Source organism: Chrysemys picta, chromosome 10 (assembly GCF_011386835.1).
Source record: "Chrysemys picta bellii isolate R12L10 chromosome 10, ASM1138683v2, whole genome shotgun sequence".
NCBI classification, from domain to species: domain Eukaryota; kingdom Metazoa; phylum Chordata; order Testudines; family Emydidae; genus Chrysemys; species Chrysemys picta.
This window is the reverse complement of record NC_088800.1, coordinates 40,369,962-40,391,958: the sequence shown is the minus strand read 5'-3', so window position 1 is coordinate 40,391,958 and position 21,997 is coordinate 40,369,962. Positions and strand designations below refer to the sequence as shown.

Here is a 21,997-nt window from a genome sequence, read left to right as displayed (position 1 = left end):
TGCAGCAGCATGAGCAGTGGAAGCGGCTCGCCCTGAGTGCATGCCCGTCACAGCCCAGCTGACGAGACTTTCAAAGCAGTTGGAGATGTGGTGTGGCCCGGACCCTGGCAGTGAGAACTGCTTTGGCTAACCACAACCGCACACCCATCACTCTTCTCGATTGCCAGCATACCTGTGACACTGAAACCTACTCTTCCCTATGTGGATACACAGGTGGAGGAGTGATTATAGGCTGTCCATCCCTCATTCTCTCCCATACCACACAGGTCATGCTGTTAAAGTTCACTGCCATATGCTGTCACCTCTCCTGCTGCTTCTCCCCTTTGGAATTTGAGAACACTCCTGTGGCAATTCCAGAAAAGACAATATTGGGAAATCCTGTTCTGTAATGTGAGCCTCTTTTGAGGCAGGTCAGAGTGTCTATGGTGATGCCTGTGAAACAGTAGCAAGTACCCCATGGCCAGAGTAGGTGAACTGGCTACAGTGATTGCCCATTGAACTGTGTGAATCAGAGTCCTGCTGTACCCTTCCATTGGACATGGATGTAGGGGCAGAGTTGAGGTTGTGTGGGAAATGTTACCTTAGCTCTTTGTTTCCTGGTTCTCCAACGTTTGTGTTTTGCTTGCTGGTGTTAGCTAATGCTCTTGTAAAGTGGTGGTGTGAGGGACCTTTAGCTCTGCATTCGCTGGGGTTCTAACCTTCGAAACTCAACTCTCCTATTCCGGGAGAGCTGGAGGACACTGGGCAGGGTGAGTGCCTGGAACCGGCCTTCCATGGTAACAAAGGGTTTGTGGGTTATTATGACTGCTGGAGAGGCCAGTTCTCTCTGATCCTTTCTGCGGGAAATGCTTTATTAACAGCTTCCTAGGGAACTCCTGATTTCAGCTCCTCCTCTCTTGGGGGAAGCTCAGGAATGAGTGTATTGGAGGTTATTGGAGACTGTTCTGAGTGCTCTGCAGGTCAGATGATTTGCCAGTGGAGACTCAGGGAAACTGCTTTTTGCACTTCTGTTCAGCTAATGGAGAGTATTAGGGCCTCCACTCTGCCCCATAGTCAGTCGGATGCCACATAAGTGGTTTATCAGGTTTTTCAAGAGGTTTCAGCACTCAGAAGCACATGGTCTCTGCATCACCAAGGCTGAAGTGGAGGCTGCTTGTCACTTGACTATATTAGGTGATATGGAGCAGTGCGTGGGCTCCGGCACAAGTGAGAGTCTTGCTTTGCGTGGGGGAGGGGGAACTTGTACTCTGAGCTGTGACCTTCTTTCATCAAGAATACATGGCTGTGGATGCCAAACCCCACTGCTAATGCGGCACGGAGAGGGGTAATTGCTGAGGATCGCATGGCCACATGGCACATCAGCAGTGATGCGCTGTGACCCCGAATATCTTGCCCAAATGGAAGGACCGGGGATGGCAAATGCCCCACAGGGAAGAGGGGAGGATGCCAGGTGATGCACATTGGAGGGAATGATTTGAACGACCTCATACACCTTACAGAGTTCTGAACAAATTGTCAATTCAGGAAAAAGCTCTGGGCATCATTGCAGGCAGCTCAGTGAAACCTCTGCTCCATATGCATCTGAGGTGAGAAAAGCAAAACAAATGTTAGGCTGCGTAAAGAATGGGATGGTGAATGATACGAAGAATATACTAAAGCCTTTATGTGAATCAATGGAGTAGCCTCATCTGGATACCATGGGCAGCACTAGCCACCCCATCTCTAGAAAGATATTGCGGAACTAGAGGGGTTCAGAGAAGGGTGACAAGAATGATTAGTGGCTAGAAAAATTCTCATACAAAGAAAGATATAAAAGATTGGGATTGTTACCTTGGTGAGGAGATAGATAAGAGTGGACATGATAAAAGTATATAAAATAATGACTGGCCTAGGGAAGGTAGAGTGGAAACGTCTTCATTTCCCCCGTCTCATAACTCAAGAATAAGACACAAGAGATTGGAAGATGGCAAAGTCAATATTGATAAAACAAAATACTTGTTCATACAACATGTAATTAGACTGTGTAACTCATTGCCACAGGACGTCAGAGTGGTCAAGAATTCAGCAAGATTCAGAGGGAGAATGGATGTTTATGTGGATATCAGGAATATCTAGTTATAATAGTTGATGTTTAAAAAAGTTTGGGGAAGGAAATAAAACCTCCTGCTTCAGTCCTTAAACTGATCTCTCACTATTAGGGATTACGATGAGACCTTCACAGGGGGCAGATTATCCCATATTTGCCAGTTGAGGGGTGTCTTGCAGCTTCCGGTACTGATCATTGTTGGAGAGCGACGCTGGAGTAGAAGAACCTCTGCTCTGCTCTGTTCTGGCATCCCCATGCCCTTTTCACATGAATGTTATGAATTGCTAAGGGAGAGATGGGAGAGAGTGATTCTCCCATTGTTTCATCATGACATCTACGTTTTGGGGTTTGCAGTCAGCAATAACATATCCCTTTTACTGGGAAATGGGCTTCCCCAGGCTTATGTGCTTTGTGTGTGCCATTTCTTGACGTGTTACAATTGCGTAACATGAAGGGAAAGTTCTGGCACGTAGACTCCGGTTAGCAATTCCGCTCCTCCAGTCCACGGAGCACTTTGCATCGGTGTGGGAAACACAACTTCTTCGAGTGATTGTTCACGTCCATTACACATTAGGTGTACGCGCGCCGCGTGCACGGACGTCGGAAACTTTTTCCCTTAGCGGCTCCCGTCGGGCCGGCAGGGCCCCCTCCTTCCCGCCAGAGCGGCGCCCCGCTCCAGGGTATATATATCCCTGCCGACCCGACCCCTCCAGTTCCTTCTTACCGTCCGTGGTGGCGTTGGAACAACTCTGTCTCTCGTCTGAGAGTGTCCCTTAGCAATAGTCATTAGTGTTATTAGCAGTTATCAGTTAGTTTGTAGTAGTGTTGAGCCAGTAGTTAACAGCTCATTAGGGTACTTAAAGTTCCTGCCGTGGTTGTTTGTTCAACCCTGGCACCGGCCCTGGGCGGCGGGGCATGCCGCACGCCCAAGGCTTTAAGGCTTGTGCCACGTGCCGCAAGCCTATGCCATTGAGCGACCCCCACGCCTTGTGTCGCCGCTGCCTGGGGGAGGCTCACCAAAAAGAGCGCTGCAAGATCTGCAAGGCCTTCAAGCCTAGAACTAAGAAAGAAAGAGACTTTCGCCTTAAGCAGCTGCTCATGGAGACGGCATTACAGCCCTCCACTTCGGCACCGTCTGCCTCCGTGCGAAGCGCCCCAGCATCGGTGCGGGAACCGGCACCGGCGGGTCACCCGAAGCCCACGGCACCGACCCAGCGGGGACATGTACGACGCCGGTCGTCTTCGCCTGCAAAAGTGAAGGGCCAACCTAAGGCCCGAGGACTCTCCCCGCACAAAAGGGCGTCACCGGCGAAAACCTCGAGTGCCCCTAAGGCTTGTACGGCCTCAGCACAGACCCCGGTAGTGGCTCCGGCGCCGAAAGGGCCGTCGAGCCCCGGGATGGGCGCGTCGAGTGAGGATGAAGGGCTGGAGGAGCTCTTGGAACAGCCCTCCACTCGGGACACATTTGAGGCAGCTAAGGACCTCATTGCATTGTCCGTCGAGGCCCCTACACGCGCTGAGGACGCTCCGCCGAAGCTGCCACACAGAGGCAAGCCGGCGATGGTGCGCCCATCACGGTCGCCGTCTCGGCACCGTTTCGGGAACCGGTCCCGGTCGAGCTCCGCCTCGGCGGACTCCCGGTTACCCTCAGCGCAGGAAGCACCGCAGCAGTCGGGCTTCAACAAGCGGTCGGCACCGACTCAGCAACCCAGCACAAGTCGGCACCACGAAGTGTCAGCGGTACGTTACCCGAGGCCGACCAGCCGTAGCCGTTCCCGGTCCTGTGACCGCCGGTACCGTTCCAGGTCCAGGTCGGCAAGACGCTATTCCAGATCCTGGTCGCGGAGGCGCTACTCCCCAAACCCGGACCGGCACCATCCTACGGCTCCGCCGTGGCCTTCCAGGTCACCGTCCGTGGTCTCGGGGACTGACTCAGACCGGTACGGCGGATATGCCCATAGGTCGCAGGCCAGCAGGGACTATGGCCATTCTCAGTGGGGCCAGCCGAGCCAATGGCCATTCTGGACACCCTGGGCCTACCACCAGCAAGGGCCCCCATCGAGGGCCTCGAGATCCGGGCCACCGGGGTACCGATCCCGCTCCCCGCGGCACCGCCCGCCATCGCATAAGGAGGCAACGATCTCTAGACCACCGGAGCGGGAAGGAGTGGACTCGGCACCGAGTACAGTACCGTCCCAGTCCCACACTGCGGGTCAGGCCCCAGAGGAGCAACTGGTCGATGCCGGGTTGCAGGACAATGAGGATGGGCAGAAGGCCCCGACCTCTTCCTCCTCGCCAGATGAGGCAGTAGCGGGCACCATGGTGTCCGGCCCTCCCCCGATTGACCATCGGGCACACCAAGACCTGCTTCGCAGGGTAGCCCTCAATCTGGGCTTGCAAGCGGAGGAGACCGTAGAACAGGAAGACCCCATGGTCGATATCCTGAGCCCGGAGGGCCCCTCCAGAGTCGCTCTCCCGATCATACGGACAGTACAGTCCAACTATAAGACGGTGTGGCAAACGCCGGCCTCCAGTGCACCGACTGCAAGAGGCGTGGAGAGGAAATACTTCGCCCCATCTAGAGGGTTCGACTTCCTCTTTTTACACCCGTCCCCTTGTTCGCTGGTGGTCTCGGCGGTCAACGAGAGAGAGCGTCATGGCCAGCAAGCTCCGGCCCCCAAGGGCAAGGAAGCTAAGCGACTGGACTTGTTCGGGAGGAAAGTCTATTCCTCTGGGGGCCTTCAACTGAGGATCGCCAATCAGCAGGCGATTCTGAACAGGCACAATTTTAACTCTTGGGCATCAGTCGCCAAGTTTAAGGACTCCCTCCCACCTGACGCGCATCAGGAGTTCACGGCCCTGGTGGACGAGGGGATGGCGGTGGCCAAGACCTCATTGCAGGCCTCCCTCGACTCAGCCGATGCTGCGGCTAGAACAATCGCGTCAGGAGTCGTGATGAGGCGTTCGGCGTGGTTACAGGCTTCAGGTCTTCCACCAGAGGTGCAAACCACACTGCAGGACCTCCCGTTTGAAGGTTCGGGCTTGTTCTCCGACCAAACGGACGCCAGGCTGCATAGCCTTAAGGACTCGCGTGCGACCCTTAAGTCGTTGGGTATGCACACCCCGGTAACGCAGCGTAAGCCCTTTAAACCCCAGCCACCGCAGAGGCAATACCACCCTCGCCCCCGGCACGAACCTTACCGCCGTCGAGGCAGGGATAACAGGCGGAGACGTAACAATACGCCTAACCAAGGCCAGAGTCACGGCCAGGGCAAGCCGCAGCCAGGGAATAAACCAGGCTTTTGAAGCTACGCCCGAGGACAGCGTACCACATTCTATACCGGATCCTCCTCTGGGTTTCAAGGACCGCCTGTCCCATTTCTACCGGGCCTGATTGCGCGTAACATCAGACCGCTGGGTCCTGCGCACAGTGAAGGCGGGCTATACCCTCCAGTTTTCCTCGCCCCCTCCCTGCCATCCCCCTTCCCCGTCCCTCTTCAGGGACCCCTCTCACGAGCAACTCCTCATACAGGAGGTACAGACCCTTCTCGCTGCAGGAGCAGTAGAAGAGGTCCCACCAGACCTAAGGGGAAAAGGATTCTACTCCAGATACTTCCTGATCCCCAAGGTGAAAGGGGGCCTCCGTCCTATTTTGGACCTGTGCGATCTAAACAAGTTTCTGATCAAAGCGTGCTTCCGTATGGTCTCCCTTGGAACTATTATCCCATCCCTGGATCCGGGGGATTGGTACGCTGCCCTCGATATGAAAGATGCCTATTTTCACATCGCAATCAATCCGGCCCACAGGCGGTTTCTGCGCTTCGTTGTCAACCAGCGCCATTTCCAATTTACGGTCCTACCCTTCGGCCTGGCATCAGCACCACGAGTGTTTACGAAGTGCATGTCCGTGGTAGCAGCCTTCCTTCGAAAAAGAAGGATGCGTGTGTTCCCGTACTTGGACGATTGGCTTCTCGCGGGCAGGTTGGAAGCCGAGGTCCGATCTCATGTGACGCTGGCCTTGCAGACGTTCGACAAGCTCGGCCTCCGGGTCAATGTGCCCAAGTCCACGTTAGTCCCCACACAGAGACTGGACTTTATAGGTGCGACCCTGGACTCGGTAGCCGCACAGGCAAGCCTACCAGAGGCACGGTTCATGTCAATTCAGAGAGCCGTAAGCTCAGTCCAAAAATTCCCCACGACAACGGCAAGGTGTTGCATGCGGCTTCTGGGGCATATGGCAGCTTGCACACACGTGGTCAGACATGCTCGCCTAAGGCTCCGGCCTTTACAGTTGTGGTTCGCCCGCACGCACCGCCCCAACAGAGACCCATTGGATCAAGTAGTAACGATCCCAAACCAGGTGCTGGGCTCGCTCCGCTGGTGGCTCGATCACCAACAGGTATGCGAAGGGATCCCCTTCGCTGCCCCACAGCCCACTCTGACGTTGGTAACAGACGCATCGGACCTGGGTTGGGGAGCGCACCTGGAGGAACTGCGGACCCAAGGACTGTGGTCCGGAGAAGACAAGCTGCTTCACATCAATCTGAAGGAGCTAAGAGCGGTTCGCCTCGCCTGTCAGACCTTCCGCGCCACCATAAAAGGTCACAGCGTGGCAGTCCTGACGGACAACACTACCGCCATGTTCTATATAAACAAGCAGGGCGGGTCCCGGTCTTCTCCCCTCTGTCGCGAGGCACTCCAATTATGGGACTTCTGTATAGCCCATGCGATACACCTCATCGCGACGTATCTTCCAGGGATTCAAAACGGCTTAGCAGACCGCCTCAGCCGCTCCTACCGAATGCACGAATGGACGTTGAGGCGAGACGTCCTGCATTCGATCTTCCGGAGGTGGGGCTTTCCCCGGGTGGATCTATTCGCCACCAGGGACAACAGCCAATGCCCTCAGTTCTGCTCATTCCAGAACCTCAGCCGGGGGTCATTAGCAGATGCCTTCACGATCCCATGGGGAGGGAGCCTGAGATACGCCTTCCCTCCGTTCCCACTCATACACAAGGTTCTCCTCAAGACCCGCAGGGACAGGGCGACGATCATACTCATCGCCCCGGCCTGGCCACGCCAGCATTGGTTCACGTCCCTGCTGGAACTGTCCATAGCCGATCCAATCACCCTCCCCCTCCATCGCGACCTAGTCACACAAGACAAAGGTCGCCTACTCCACCCGAACCTGTCTTCGCTACATCTCACGGCATGGTATCTCTCTGGCTGAGTGATGCAGAACACAGGTGCTCTCACCGGGTGCAACAAATCCTCCTTAATAGTAGAAAGCCCTCTACAAGAGCGACCTACCTGGCAAAATGGAAAAGGTTCTCCCACTGGTGCGAGCCTCTACGCATACGGCCTTTACAAGCCTCAGTTCCATTGATCTTGGACTACCTACTGCACCTCAAGAATCAAGGCCTTGCGCCCGCCTCGATTAGAGTGCATTTAGCCGCTATTTCGGCTTTTCATCCAGGAGAGTTGGGAGTGTCAGTGTTCTCCAACCCCACAGTGGCCTGATTCCTCAAGGGGCTGGACAGGGTCTTTCCCTACTCGCGCCCGCCTGTCCCGGCGTGGAATCTGAACCTAGTCCTAACAAGACTCATGGGTCCCCCCTTTGAGCCCCTAGCCTCTTGCTCCCTCACGCACCTCTCGTGGAAGGTGGCGTTTCTCGTGGCCATCACGTCGGCCAGAAGGGTATCGGAATTGAGGGCCCTCACTTCGGAACCACCCTATACAGTGTTCATAAGGATAAGGTGCAACTGAGGCCGCACCCCAAATTCCTTCCAAAAGTGGTATCGCAGTTTCACATGGGGCAGGACATTTGCCTCCCGGTGTTCTTTCCTAAACCCCATACGGACCCTCACCACCGCAGCCTACATACCCTGGATGTTCGAAGGGCGTTGGCATTCTACCTGGAGCGGACCAGGTCGTTCCGCAGAACACCTCAGCTGTTCATTGCTATTGCGGAACGTCTGAAGGGCTTGCCTATCTCGACACAGCGCTTGTCAGCATGGATTGTGCATTGTATACGCACCTGTTATGAGCTCGCCAATGTTCCGGCCCCGGAGATCCGGGCCCACTCGACTAGGGCCCAAGCGTCCTCAACGGCCTTCTTGGCGCAGGTCCCTATCCAGGAGATCTGTAAGGCGGCCACCTGGTCGTCCGTACATACGTTCACAGCCCACTACGCGATCCATCATCAGACCAGAGAGGACGCGATGGTCGGACGGGCTGTGCTACAGTCAGTTGTACCTTGACTCCTACCCACCTCCAATGGTAAGCTTGGGAATCACCTAATGTGTAATGGACGTGAACAATCACTCGAAGAAGAAAGAACGGTTACTTACCTTCTGTAACTGTTGTTCTTCGAGATGTGTTGTTCACGTCCATTATGCTTCCCACCCTCCTTCCCCTCTGTCGGAGTCTCCGGCAAGAAGGAACCGGAGGAGTCGGGTCGGCAGGGATATATATACCCTGGAGCGGGGCGCCGCTCTGGCGGGAAGGAGGGGGCCCTGCCGGCCCGACGGGAGCCGCTAAGGGAAAAAGTTTCCGACGTCCGTGCACGCGGCGCGCGTACACCTAATGTGTAATGGACGTGAACAACACATCTCGAAGAACAACAGTTACAGAAGGTAAGTAACCGTTCTTTCCTCAGTGGCTAGTCTGAGACTGTGGAGTGAACTCCCCATCAGAAACCTCCCCATCTTCGGCTCCAAGTGCCAGGCACGTTTCTTTGATCTTGCCTTCATTAACATAAGCACAAAGGAGCATGGGTATTTAAAACAATAACATTAAAAAAATCCAACAATACACTTAACTGCATGCACGTCTCATCCTGAGGAGATGCTGGGAGAACAAACACCACATGACAGAAGTTAGTCACGTTGATTAATGCACTGCTGGAAGGTGCTCCAATGCTATGGTGTTGAGTGCTGTATGAGAACATGTAGAGAAGAGAATTGAATGTGATGGAGCTGTGTTGCAGCCATGGTCTTTGCATGGCCGGAGCATAGTTACAACTGAGGGCCTGATGTTTCAGAGGTGTTGAACCCCCACAGGTCCAACTGCAATCAGTGGGAGCATGGGGCACTCATAGACTTTAAGGTCAGAAGGGACCATCATGATCATCTAGTCCGACCTCCTGCATATTGCAGGCTACAGAACCTCACCCACCCACTCCTGTAATAGACCCCCAACCTCTGGCTGAGTTAATGACATCCTCAAATCATGGTTTAAAGACTTGAAGTTATGGAGAATCCACCATTTACACTAGTTGAAACCTGCAAGTGACCCCAGGGTCTCTGCCAATCTGACCCAGGAGAAAATACCTTCCTGACCCCAAATATGGTGATCAGTTAGACCCTGAGCATGTGGGCAAGAGCCACCAGCCAGACACCTGGGAAAGAATTCTCTGTAGTAACTCAGGGCCTCCCCATCTAGTGTCCCTCAACCCATCTCGTAATCAGGCCCTACCTGTTTGGTCCTATCCACAGAGGCAAGACCAGACCATGATTCAATATGGTATCCAGACCCTATGCAGTCTAGTGTAGATGGGGCCCAAGGTGCTAAGTTAATGCCAAGTGGATCCAGGCAATAACATAATCATGGTTTCCCTTTTGTTCCTAGGCTCGGGAGGCAGTGAAGCAGGTGTTGTCCTCAACCAGCAACCTGAAACATTCAGCGTTGGAGCCAACGGAGGACACTAATCCTCAAGCCAGCCAATTAAAGGAGCTCATAAGAGGGAAGCCCATCTGCATGGAGAGAGAGACAGAGCAGTCTGAACAGCCAGCCAGCCCCAGGCCGCGAGGAACAGGGATGCTGAAAATAAGCCAAGAGAGTTCACAGAGGCCTCCTGCTGGTTCTCCTGGCCTCACACAGCCCAGCTGGGTGGAACATCCACCTTGGAAAGAGGAGGGAGCAGGGCATTCCCTGAATTTCCCAGGCAAAGAGACCCAGCAAAGACCAACTCCAAGTGAGGAGAATGAGGAGCTAGCTACAGCTGGGTCAGCATTGAAGAAAGCAAGTAGTATGCCTGGAGGCAAAGCCCCGCTTAAACCACCTGCCTGCTGGAGTGGAATGGGGGAGGGTGAGAAGATTGCTCAGCCATTAACTGCAGAAACAGAGCCAGCTGGAAGCTGGTTAGGGGACAGCTTGTCCTGCACAGAGGTAGAGGAAAGCCCTGTGGAGCCCTCCCATGAGACCTCACAGCAAGCAGCCGGAGTGGTGGGTGGGATGTCCTGGGTGCCTAAACAGGCAGCTCCGGTCTCCACCCAAGTGAGTAAGGAAGACCTGTGTCCCGTTGCCATTGCAAAGGTCTCCGAGTCTCTGGAAGCACCAGGCTCAGCTTCCCCTTCTCCAGTCAAAGAAGCCCCTGCTGATGGGAAACAATCGGCAGCCCAGCTGCCAGGTGACGTGAAAAGAGAAATGGAGACTAGGAAAACAAATGAATCTGCACCAATGTTGGCTGCCACGCCTCACCGCGAGCGGTTTCCAGTCAGCACCGCCATGGAGCGCAGTGCCAAGCTGGCACCTGTGTCACTGACTCCTGAGAGTGGGGAGGAAAGTGAGCAGAGAGCTGTGACACCAGGCAAAGAGCCAGCGGCTGCAGCTGAGAGAAGCAGCATAACCTCTACAGGTACATCTGAACTGAAAACGGAGGCGCCACTTGCTCCGCGGGCTGAAGAGAGAACTCCGGATGGGGAGGTATCCCTGGAGCACAAAGTACAGCACAGAAACCTAGTGTCATCCTTGAAGAATTATTTACTTCTGCTTTTAAAAATGTCCTCATCGGAGCCAGATAAAAGTAAGGCCCCCATAAAGAAGGACACTGAGACTGAAGAGGAGGGGAGCCAGCCTGCTGGGGAGGAGAAAGCACTGCTGGAAGTGGGCATTGCAGGGCTAAGCCCCAGCACATCAAGGAAAATCTTAGAAAGGGTGCAAAATAACCAACTCTTCCAAAGTGCAGAGAGCTTGCATTTAAGCCCCAGAACGTCTAGAAGGCTCACAGGAATGATTAACCAAGAGTTAGTTACCAGCAAAGAGGCTCTGGGTATCAGTCCTTTAGCATGTAGGACACTGCCAGCTAGGGAGGCATCTGAACCAGAACGGTCTGCCCTGCTCTCTGTCCCTTCTATCGTGGTGGGTAACGTGGCCCTGGAGGGAACAGGCCAGGCAGACGATGGACTTTCTGATCTGCATCTCGAAAGCAGCACGAAGGAGAACTCCAGCGACCTGGTTGCAGCATTACCTTGTGCCACACCAGAGGAGCTTGCCTCCGGGGCTCGACGCAAGATATACTTGGCCAAAAGCAAGCAGCTGGAGGAGGCAGAGGCTGCAGCCTCAGAGAGCCAAGTGCATCTGAAGAGGGACAGCCCTACTGTGTCTCCCCGACAGTCCAGGAAGAACCCAGCTCTGTTACAAGCCCCTGTCCCAACTCTGTCTCCTCCTATGGACCGACACTCCCCAACCCTCCCCAGAAAGATGGCGACACTTGAAGTTCCTAAGGCGTACGAGGAGCCCTCAGAGGAAAGCAGTAGGACCCTGGAAGGCCCTGAAGGCACCAAGCAGGAAGGACAGGCAGGGGAGTCAAGGAAAACAAACAACCCATTTAAAGGTACAAAAAGCCTGAGAGGCGAGGGCAGCATGGGATACCCCCAGGTAGGAGAGACGCAGACACTCTCTCCCCCCCTGCATATGGCACACACTAACCCCCAGAGTTTGAGAGCCTGGGGGGGTTGCTGTGGGAGTACGTAGGACAGCAGCACGAAGCAGTGATAAGTCCTTGCAGTAGCAGGGAGCCAGCAGGACATCTGGGAATGGGTAACATGCAGAATGTGAAATCTCCGCAGGTTTCCAGACGTACCCATGGCTGTCCTTCCTTTGACATGGGTACAGGCCAGTCTGAAGGGGCATCTCCTGCTCCCGTTGAAGGCAGGTGAATGGAGAAGTCACACCAGGGTAAAGAACCGTGCCATTTCAGATACTGGTGTCCCCTTCTCTCAGCCCGGGTGGGGAAGGATCCACCTTCTTTTCTGTGGAGTTTGGAAAGCTGAGCAGTTCACATCCCCAAATCCTGAACAGTTATTAAGTAATTACCCGGGGCCCCCCGTTTAGAGTATGCATCCGGAACACAGACAGCACCGAGAGCAGGAGACACCCACAGCCAGCAACACTAGAGAGACAGGCTTTGCTGAGGCTTTCTAGGGTTAGGAGGAGCAGAGCCAGGATTAGGGTAAGGGCTGGGACCCAAGGATCTGCAGAACTCCCAAAGGAGAATCCGCTGTAAATCACATTGTAGCTCATTGTGAGGCTCCTGGAGTTAGAGTGACGATGCTGTGGTCACTTGAGTTACCAGAGATGAGACTTGCCCAATCTCTGTGTCATGAGGGATCTAGGTGTAACCCTTCGGCCAGGTGGAGCCAGCAACAACAAGGATCAGGTTCAGCATCTAGGGGTTCCTTTTCAACAATACAACACAAAACCGTCTCAAGTCCCCACCCAGTGACCTGGGGCAATTACACACCACCCCCTGGGCGCCTCTAAGAGGCAATACTTCCCCTCTCGCAAGCACAGAGTCTGAGTGTAGCAAAAACTTTTAATAAAAGGAGGGAAGTAACTCAGCATTAATTTGGGAAAACACCACAACTAGGGTTCATAAACACAAAACCATGAGCAAAAAGACCCACCCGCAAGTAAGTTGGGCAGTGTCCTTTTCCCCCTGAGGGTCTTAAGTCCAGCAACCCAAAAGTCCCTTTAACATGCCCATCCCTTCTCTATACCCCACTCACAGTTGCTGTCCTTGACCAGAGCCCCAGAGTTCAGAGGTTCATCTGCAGAGTTCACCTCCCACCCTGTGTGGAAGGCGGGGCGGGGAGGGGGTAAGGAGGCACCTTACACACTGCACTGCTCAGGCACTCGCTCGTTGCCCCAACAGCCAATTGCCACGCCTCTGCAGGGCTCTGGTCTGGCCATCTCCACCAGCTTCTCTGCTGGCCACTCACCACACCTCTCTGCCAGTCAGCCTGCTGGCCGCTTGCCATGCCTCTCCGCCAGCCACCCAGCCACTAAGATGTCTTCAGCCCCCCCTCCCTTATCACAGCTCTTAGTGATTTCAGCTGTTAGTGGGGGAATCTCACTGCTGGTGCATACTGGGCAGTCTCTTGCAAGAGAGACATCCTCCAAAGTAAATCTAATTTTTAGACCTAGGTATCAGTGATTTCAGCTCTGCAGTATGTAACAAGACTCTCAATTAAATCTAAATTAGCACTTTTATTATATCATGGAGAGAGACTAGAGCAAATGGTATCTACAATCCTTAAACAAGACCCAGACCACCCATTACTAATATCTGCCCCCACCTTCTCTTAATTCATTAGGCTTTGGAACCCATGTCCCCTGCCTAGCGAGTGTTGTTCAGTTGAGGGTGAGTCCCTCCATTGGGAAATGTCAGGTATAGTTCTGCTGCCCTCGGTTTACACACCAGGATAACAACCCTTTATTACTCCTGCCCCAATAACAAGGAGACTGGGGATCCAATACCAGCCACAACTGATCATTTGGACAAGCAATCCCATCATGCTGAGCACCTAGGCAGGGTGGGTGTGTCCATGCAAACAAGATCAGCTTCTGAAGTCTTTTTCCACAGCTCACCACTAGATGTCAGGGGAGAGCTCATCCAGACTTTGCTTACATCAGTGAAGGCCAAGTTATCTGAAAGCTTGTCTTGGTCTCTGCTGTGCTGCACACACAGAGGAAGCCTGGTTTAGGCTGCCTGATCTTTTCCCCCCACCCCTCCACATTAAAGATACAAACCTGATTATGCAGTAGGGGAGCATTGAACAGTCCATTTTACATATTTTAAAGTGTTGATTTCAAATTTCTGTTAAGGCCACCAAAACGAGCCGTTTGGTGCCGTTGGCCACCCAGTGCCGAGATCTGCCACCTGACAAGCTAAGCCAGGTCAGGGTGGCTTGGAGGAGGATGGGAGATACTCACTACACTGGTGGTGCAGGAAGTGGTGGTGTAGACTCGTAGGTGGCGCTCCACCTTCGCGGTCAGTGCTGTTGGGGTCTCTGGGGGCACTGTGGGGTGGAAGAGACTAGCCTTCAGATGAGCTGTAAAACTGAAGATGTCTCCTTGGGGCCACTTGATATCCAAGGGCAAAAGCAGGTGTGTCCAGCACAAATTCCCACTCTGGTGAATGCCTTCTGCCTCCCTGAGTTCCCTCGGCACTTCAGGTTGGATCTGGCATTTTTCTTCATTTCCCATTGCTGTGAACAGCTGCTGTGCTGCATTCCTCCTTTTATATAGCTTGTATCTCAGTTTGTGTAGCACTTTGAGAGCCTGCCTGGTGAAAGCTGTGCTACGGGCGTATGGTAATCCCAGGGATTGGTAACAAGACTGAATGACCAAGGGCTAGTCTGTGGAGTGGAACTGATATATATGTTGTTGGTCTCACATCACTCCCTTCTCTGCACCTTTGTCCTTAGCCCCCCAGCTGATTCGTAAGATCAGAGCAGAACAATTTTCTGATGCATCAGGAAACCTGAAACTTTGGTGCCAGTTCTTCAATATTTTGAGTGACTCGAAGCTGACGTGGTACAAGGACGAGTTCCCTGTAGCAGAAGCCAGACGGAGGTAATCTGCCAGTTTTGCTGTATTTTACTCATGCATATCCTGTGGCTGATGTGTTAAATCTAGCCTTGCCCCTTGCATTTATCAGCTCTGACGGTGTATCCACACTGCAACTGGGACGTGTGACTGCAGCCTATGTAGACATACCCAAACTAGCTTTGATTTAGCAACAGCAAAGCCAGCTCCAGGAGCAATAGCGTGTAGTGCAAGTGGTGCAGGCTAGCGTCTGGAGTACAGCCCCGCCCAGGACTCTGGGTGTATACTTGATCAGCCACCGCCTGTGCTTCACTGCTATTGTTATTCAAGCTGGCTTTGATCTAGACAGATTTAAGCTAGTTGGGTCTGTCTATATGTGTAGCAGTCACACCTCTCGCCTACACCGTAGACCCACCCTGGTTATTTTGGAGTGAAGGTGCCCCCTGCTAACAAGTCCTAATATGGATCCCTGTGTATCAGTGAAGTACACCTGGCCATTAGCACAGAGGCCCCCGGGCTCTGGAGAGAGAGAGAGAGAAGCCAAGGTGGGACAGAAGGAACTAGAGAATCTGGTCATTATTAGCCACAGCAGACGCTAATGTTCAGAGCCCAGCTCCTAGGGCAGAGAGCGAGCAAGAAGACCATGCATCTCACTGAGGGAACATCTGCTCAGCCTGTAACAATGGTATGTCCTTCTGCACCGTGCATGGAAGGGACTAAGTCAAACAGAAGCAGGGTCTGCACTGTCTCTAGAACCCACATTCCCAACATCCTATAATGGAGATGCAGGGAGAGTTGGGAATCACTAATAAGGGCAGGGGAAAGCAGTCTGCCCCCCAGGCAATTGGACTCTGGGTTCAGCCACAGCACATGGTCGCCATGAAGAGTACAAGTGATGTTCTGACTTCACTGAGAGGGCCGGGCTTGGTGCCCCACCAGACCAGATGCTTCTCAGTAAGGAGCTGTGGCCCCTGTTGGTTACCCCCTTCCTGCACAAAAGTGAAATGCCTGCAAGCTGCATGGAAACTTTTTCAAGACATCATAACAAAGGCTCAAATTAAATGTATATCCCAGATTAAAAAATATAGAGAACCAAAAAAACTGCCACTGCAGCTAAACAACAAATTAAAAGAAGCAGTGAGAGGCAAAAAGGCATCCTTTAAAAAGTGGAAGTTAAGTCCTACTGAGGAAAATAGAGAGGAACATGAACTCTGGCAAGTCAAGTGTAAAACTATAATTAGGCAGGCCAAAAAAAGAATTTGAGAAGCAACAAGCAAAAGACTTTAAAAACTAACAGCAAAACAATTTTTAAGGACATCAGAAGCAGGAAGCCTGCCAAACAATCAGTGTGGCCACTGGACAATTGAGATGCTACAGAAGCACTCAAGGAAGACACGGCCATTGCAGAGAAGCTAAATGAATTCTTTGCATCTGTCTTCACTGCAGAGAATGTGAGGAAGATTCCCACCTTTGTCCCCTAAAAAAAGGATTCAAATCTGAGAAACTGTCCTCCTGCCAGCTTGCTGGAGGTCAAGGGGACTGTTGGGGGAAGCGGGTGGTGTCTCTTTTCCTTTTCATTCTCCCCAAGTACAATCTACAGGAAACCGTAATCATCCCATAGCTCCTGAGTGTCGGGAAGCAGTGAGGTGGCTTCCTGAGACCCCCTGGGTTGTGTCTCGCTGGATCACACGGGATGATCCCTTTCCCAACGTGCTGCATACTTCACTCCTGGTAGCATTCGCCTGGCTTTCAGTTCACATGCACCCACTGCAGGGCTGAAGTCAGACTGAAAGCTCTGTGGGTCAGGGCCTGTCCTTTCATTGGATGGGTGGGTATGTACAGCTCCTCACACAGTAGGGCTGTGGTCCGCAGCTGGGGCTCATAGGCCCTACCGCAATACAGATACTAGAGGGCTGCCCAGCACTAATCTCCAGGCTGACTCCATTGTCTTTCAGCTCAGGTGATGAGGGGCAGGCAGCCCTGGCCATTGTGCAGGCATCCCGGAAGGACTGTGGCGTGTACCAGTGCACCATCGAGAATGAGTATGGCACCGACTCCACCGACTTCCTGCTCAGTGCAGAAGGTGAGGTGGGTTGGATATGGGGCGTGGGGGGGCGGGTTGGTTACTGGACATCGGGGGGGGGCAGAGGAATGAGTTGGATACTGGGTGATGGGAGCAGGAGCGGGGGCAGGTTGGATATCAGGCAATTGAGGGGGCAGAGAGATCAGGAGTGGGCAGTGGCTATTGTGTATTGTGTGATAGGTTGGACAGGAGGTGGGAGAGGGGGGTGGGCTGGGTACCAGGTGATGTGGGGGCAGGGGAGTGAGGGGGTGAGTTGCATACTGGTCAATGAGGTGGGGGACAGGAGAGCGGGACTGGGAGGGGTACTGGGTGACAGTGGTGGGGAGGCGGGTTGGGTAACTGGTAACCGGGGGGCCAGAGGAGCAGGGGGCAGGTTGGGTACTGGGTGATGGGGGGATCAGGGGCGCTGGGTGCAAGTTGGGTGATGGGAGGCCAGGGATGCAGGGGGCGGGTTGGGTACTGAGTGACGGGGGACAGGGGCGCAGGGGGTGGGTACTGGGTGACGGGGGACCAGAGGTGCAGGGGACGAGTTGGGTATTGGGTGATGGGGAAATGGGGGCAGGTGGGGTATGGGGGGCTGGAGGCACCGGGGGTACCCGGCTGCGCAGGCTGGGAGCAGCTCTCTAGCTGTGGGAGCCGAGAGGTTACGATTCCAAGCTCCTCCTGAGGGGAATGTGAGCAACTCTTGGCCTGCGGTAAAGAGCCTTCTCCATGCTCCATCACCCAGTGATCTGAACCTGGGGCAGGGAATGAATCCGGCCCCGTGCCGAGAGTCCCTCCAATGGCTGGGCCTTGGCCTGTTCTCCTGAAGGGTAGTAGCTGGCCTGTCTGCTGGTCTCTCTGACAAGGCGGTCCTGGGCCTAGGGGCCCTATCCCACCGCTCCTCCCTCCGGTGTCTGGCCCGACTGCAAACAGGGCCCCGAGAGCGAGGGCGCAGCAGGGCCCAGCGTTCGGTGTAGTTACTGTGTCACACCGGTGCAGGCGTGTGCAGGCACTGCCAGGGCACTTTCCGGTCTGGGTGTCCCTGGGGGGGCAGGGAGGGGGCTGTGATGAACAGCTGATAGTTAGGCCCAGCCACCTCAGGGCACTAACAGCCAGGGCTCTGTTTCTCCTCTAGTGCTGTCGGGATTTGTCTCCAGAGAAGAAATTGAAGGTAAAGTGGGAGCAGCCAGAGGAGCAGTGAGTGCTGGCCAGGCCATGACTGCTGGGCTCAGAGTAAATCCAGTGCCCTCTCTCTGCACGTGTTGATGCTGCACCCGGGGTGGGGCAGGGTGCCCAGTGGGAGGGGTGACCACAAAGCGCGGCATGGCCGGATCCTGCCATTCCTCCCTAACGAGCCGGTGTCTATGTGCAAGGCGCACCAGGCAGCTGGCTAATGCCAGCCAGGGGTCAAGCTCACTGATCGCGGACCTGGAGCTTCTTCCCAAGGCCCTGCAGCGAGGGGCTCCTCCAGCACCATGCCGCCAGTCAGCCAGAGAGGGCGCTAGCATGCAGCAGGAGCTGTTCCCCATCCTCCTCCTCCTGGGCCTGAGCGTGCTGCCCTCACTATCTCTCTATGCACTAGGGGCCTGACCTGCTGCCCCTGCTGCACACCCCGGCAGGATGAGCCTAGTGACTGCTCAGCTGCCCCGTTCCCAGCAGCGCCCACCACCACTAACTCACTGCTTTCCTTCTGCCAGTCGGCGAGGAGATCGAAATGACTCCCATGGTGTTCGCCAAGGGCCTGGCCGACTCAGGCTACTGGGGGGACAAGTTCTTTGGGCGCGTTGTGAGCGAGGACGTGGAGGTGGGCGCCGGCTTCCTGCGCAAAGCCTGGCGCGCCAGGATAATCTACGGCCTGGAGCCTGTCTTCGAGTCCGGCCGGACCTGCATCATCAAAGTGCACAACCTCATCGTCTTCGGGACCAAGAATGAGAACACGCTCATCGAGAAGAACTACGACATCACCATCCAGGTGGGCCCAGGCCTCCCGGCAGGCATGCCCAGGCCACACCCCCTCCCCACGCGCTCCCCAGCAGGTGGGCCCCAGTTACGGCCCCTCCCCTCACGCTCCCCAGCAGGTGCGCCCAGGCCACGCCCCCTTGTTCCTGCAGTATGGGGACAGCCTGAAAACCCTGACTTGGCTCAGTGCGTTGATTGTTGTTGCCTGCATTGCACACACCCTGCCCTGTATGTCCCTCCCCCCACCTGGCACACTGCTCCTGCCCAGCGTGCTCCCCCCACCCCTGCCCACCTGGCCTGCTCCCCACTCACTACCCTGCTCACTGCCACTCCTCAGCGCCCCCCTGCACCCACCAGCCTTTACAACCCTGGCCCCACTCCTCTTCTCTTCTCCCGCTTTCCCTCTCCTGCCTTTCCTCATGCACACCCCAGTGCCTGGAACAGCCTCCCCCAGCCTGGGCACCGGCTCCTGGCCTACTGGCCCCTCTGGCCAGTTGCCCCCTGACTTCTGCCCTCCTGCCACTGCCTGCTTCTCCTGAGCTGTCCCTTGTGCTGCCTGCCCAGCCCCAGACTGTGTCCTGCCTGCTCCTCTGCTCCTGGGCTAGCTGCTGTCACACAAGCCCTGAGGGGCAGGGGCCAGCACCCGTAGCCAGCTCCATGGCTGTCCAGTACTCTTACCCATAATGCCTGCTGTCCCCCACACTGCGTGGTGGGGAGGCTCTGGTGGTTTGAGCCGCCCTTTGTCCTGTAATTGCCGGTGAGGATGCGTCCCAGTGCCCGTCTGTGAGCTCGCCGTGAGGAGCAGGATGCTGTCTGAACCTGGCTTGCTGGCCCGGCGCAGGGCAAGGGATAATGACTCTGCTTGAATCCCCAGGAGTGCAAAATCCAGAACTCGAGCCGGGAGTACTGCAAGATCTTTGCTGCTGAAGCACGGGCCATCCCAGACTTCGGGGCAGTGCCCGAGTAAGTTGGGCCTCTGCCCTCCATCCTGAGCATGCAGGGGCCACAGGGCGGTATGGCCTCCTCCCACCCCAAGCATCACTGAGCCGGGGGAGGGAGGATCTGGGGTGGGCGGCACCAGCATGGCCTCCTCCACCCCATCGCTCCAGGGATCCAGTGGCCCGTTTTCATTAACAGGTGCACTCAGAAGCCAAATTGGGAGCGTTGTGTGGGAAGGGTCTGGGGCCTGGGCTAACGTAAGCAGGTTCAGTCGCTAGCATGGCTGAGGTGGGGGCAGCTTGCAGTCAGGTTGTTGCCCAGCCCAGGGAGCAGCCACGGGACGGTGCTCGGGGTGGTGGGCTCTGGGTTGGTGTCCGCCATGCACTCTGCATGCTAGTCACAGAGCCAGCCCGTCGGCCTACGTTCTGGCTTGCCCTATGCTGACCTGGGCCGTTTACTATTGTCCAGGATCATCCCTCTGTATCTCATTTACCGACCTGCCAACACTGTCCCGTACGCCACCATCGAGGAGGACCTGGCAGGGCCCTTTGAGCGGTACTGCATGAAGGAGCGGGACGGCAGCCTGGCTGTTCAGAGCAGCTCAGAGATCGCGCAAAAGTGCTGCACCTTCCAGCACTGGCTCTACCAGTGGACAAATGGAAACATCCTTGTGACCGACATGGAAGGTATGGGCCGAGTTGGCTGTCTAGTCCCCGGCGAGGGAAGAGTCCCTGGTTCCTCTGGCCCAGCGCCACAGGGCCCAGGGCAGTGGTGCCTCCTACGGCACACCACCCAGCACTGTGTCCGGGCAGCCCCGCCCCTGAGAGAGAGCCAGGGAGTTGTGGCTGCTGGAAAAAGAAGATGGGAAAATCTCCTTCAGCCAAGGACTCTAGCTACCCCACACCATTCTGCCAGGCATGGTGGCAGGCAGGGCCTTTCCCTAGTAGTCTCTCCCCCATAGCATTGCATCGACCAAGCACACTAGGATGTACTGGAGTGGTAGCCTGCGTTGGCACCTGGAGGTGGGAACCCGGGAGATCTGGCCTCTGTTCCTGTCTCTGCCAGCCACTGGCTTGAGGGCCTTGGCCTCAGGCTTTCAGAAAGAGTCTCTCCTCTATGGTCCCCAACTCCAGACCCCTGGGGCCTGACTTGCAGAGGTGCAGAATGCCCAGTGTCAGCTGGAGCCAGCGGCTGAAAGCGTGTTGACAGGGCACCCAAACCCAGAGCCCCCTCAAAGCCCTGGCCTGTGACCTCTCTGAGCCAGGGCTTCCCCAGGTGTGAAATGGGGACTGTTCCATCTCTGCTCCCCCGGGTGATGGGGCGACATGGGTGGGGGCTGCTGCAGTCTGTGTATGGAGGGGCTCTGTGGGCTGGTCGCTGCTCATCGCTCCTTTCCTGGTAGGACTGTCCCCTCCCCAGGCTCTCTCTGACTCCACTAAGGGCCCTGCCAGCCCATGTTCTCCCAGCCCCTCCTTGACGCTTCCAGCCTTCCCCTGGGCCCCAGGGGTGGCAGCAGCTGCACCCTGCGGGCTGGAATGAAAGAGGGAATTCGGAGAGGGACAGAGCTAAAGGCGCGTTCAATCAAAAAGAGGGCAACTCCGGGCCTAAACGTGATTTGCCAGGACTCTGCAGGGGTGACTGGGACCCTGTGCTGGTGCCCCTCACACCCACCTTGCCCATGCAGGGGTGACTGGGACCCCACGCCAGTACCCCTCACACCCACCCAGCCTATGAAGGGGTGACTGGGACACCCCCCCCACCTGCTCAGGGGACACTGGGACCCTGTGCTGATATCCCTCGTGCCCATCCTGCCCATGCAGGGGTGACAGGGGACCCCCCCCCGGTGTCTCTTGTGCCCACCCTGCCCCTGCGGTGGGCTCAGTGACTTGGACCCCAGCCAGGAGACTCCTTGGGCCAAATCTTGCTGACCTGGCAGAATTAGTGGCCAGGCTTCTGCTGACAGCCATGGGAGCTGCATCGAGCTCGGCCTGAGGCTGGTGATTGTTCCCTTCCCTTGCAGGCGTTGGGTGGAGGATCACAAACGTGAGGATAGCTACAAAGCTGAAAGGGTAAGTGACTGCAGGGCTGAGGCAGAGAGCTGGCAGCTGGCTTCTCAGAGGGGCTGTGGGGGCACTGCCCTACCCTGGGCTGTGTCTGCCACGTGATGGGGCTGCCCCAGCCTCTCTGCAGGGCTTGCGGTGACCTTGCCCCCCCACTCCCTTCCCTGTCACTCGGCCAGCCAGCCCCAGGCCTGTCTCCTCTGCTGCTCTCCTCTTCCCACTCCAGTTCCTTAGTGTGTGATGGTGGGTGGGAGGGGAAGTGAAGGTGGACTGGGG

The 21,997-nt window shown here is 55.6% G+C and overlaps 1 protein-coding gene across 4 annotated transcripts in view; it reads left to right on the top strand.

Annotated features, from left to right (window-relative positions):
• Nucleotides 1–21,997, top strand: part of ALPK3 (alpha kinase 3) — a 117,208-nt gene that overhangs the window by 72,888 nt on the left and 22,323 nt on the right. For all 4 annotated transcript variants that reach the window (XM_024103968.3, XM_008166762.4, XM_065558477.1 and 1 more), the window contains 8 exons: nt 9,716–11,702; nt 14,578–14,725; nt 16,654–16,781; nt 17,899–17,934; nt 18,461–18,735; nt 19,597–19,685; nt 20,130–20,347; nt 21,682–21,730. In XM_024103968.3, coding sequence (XP_023959736.2) covers nt 9,716–11,702; nt 14,578–14,725; nt 16,654–16,781; nt 17,899–17,934; nt 18,461–18,735; nt 19,597–19,685; nt 20,130–20,347; nt 21,682–21,730 — 2,930 coding nt within the window. The remainder of the gene's footprint in view (nt 1–9,715; nt 11,703–14,577; nt 14,726–16,653; nt 16,782–17,898; nt 17,935–18,460; nt 18,736–19,596; nt 19,686–20,129; nt 20,348–21,681; nt 21,731–21,997) is intronic.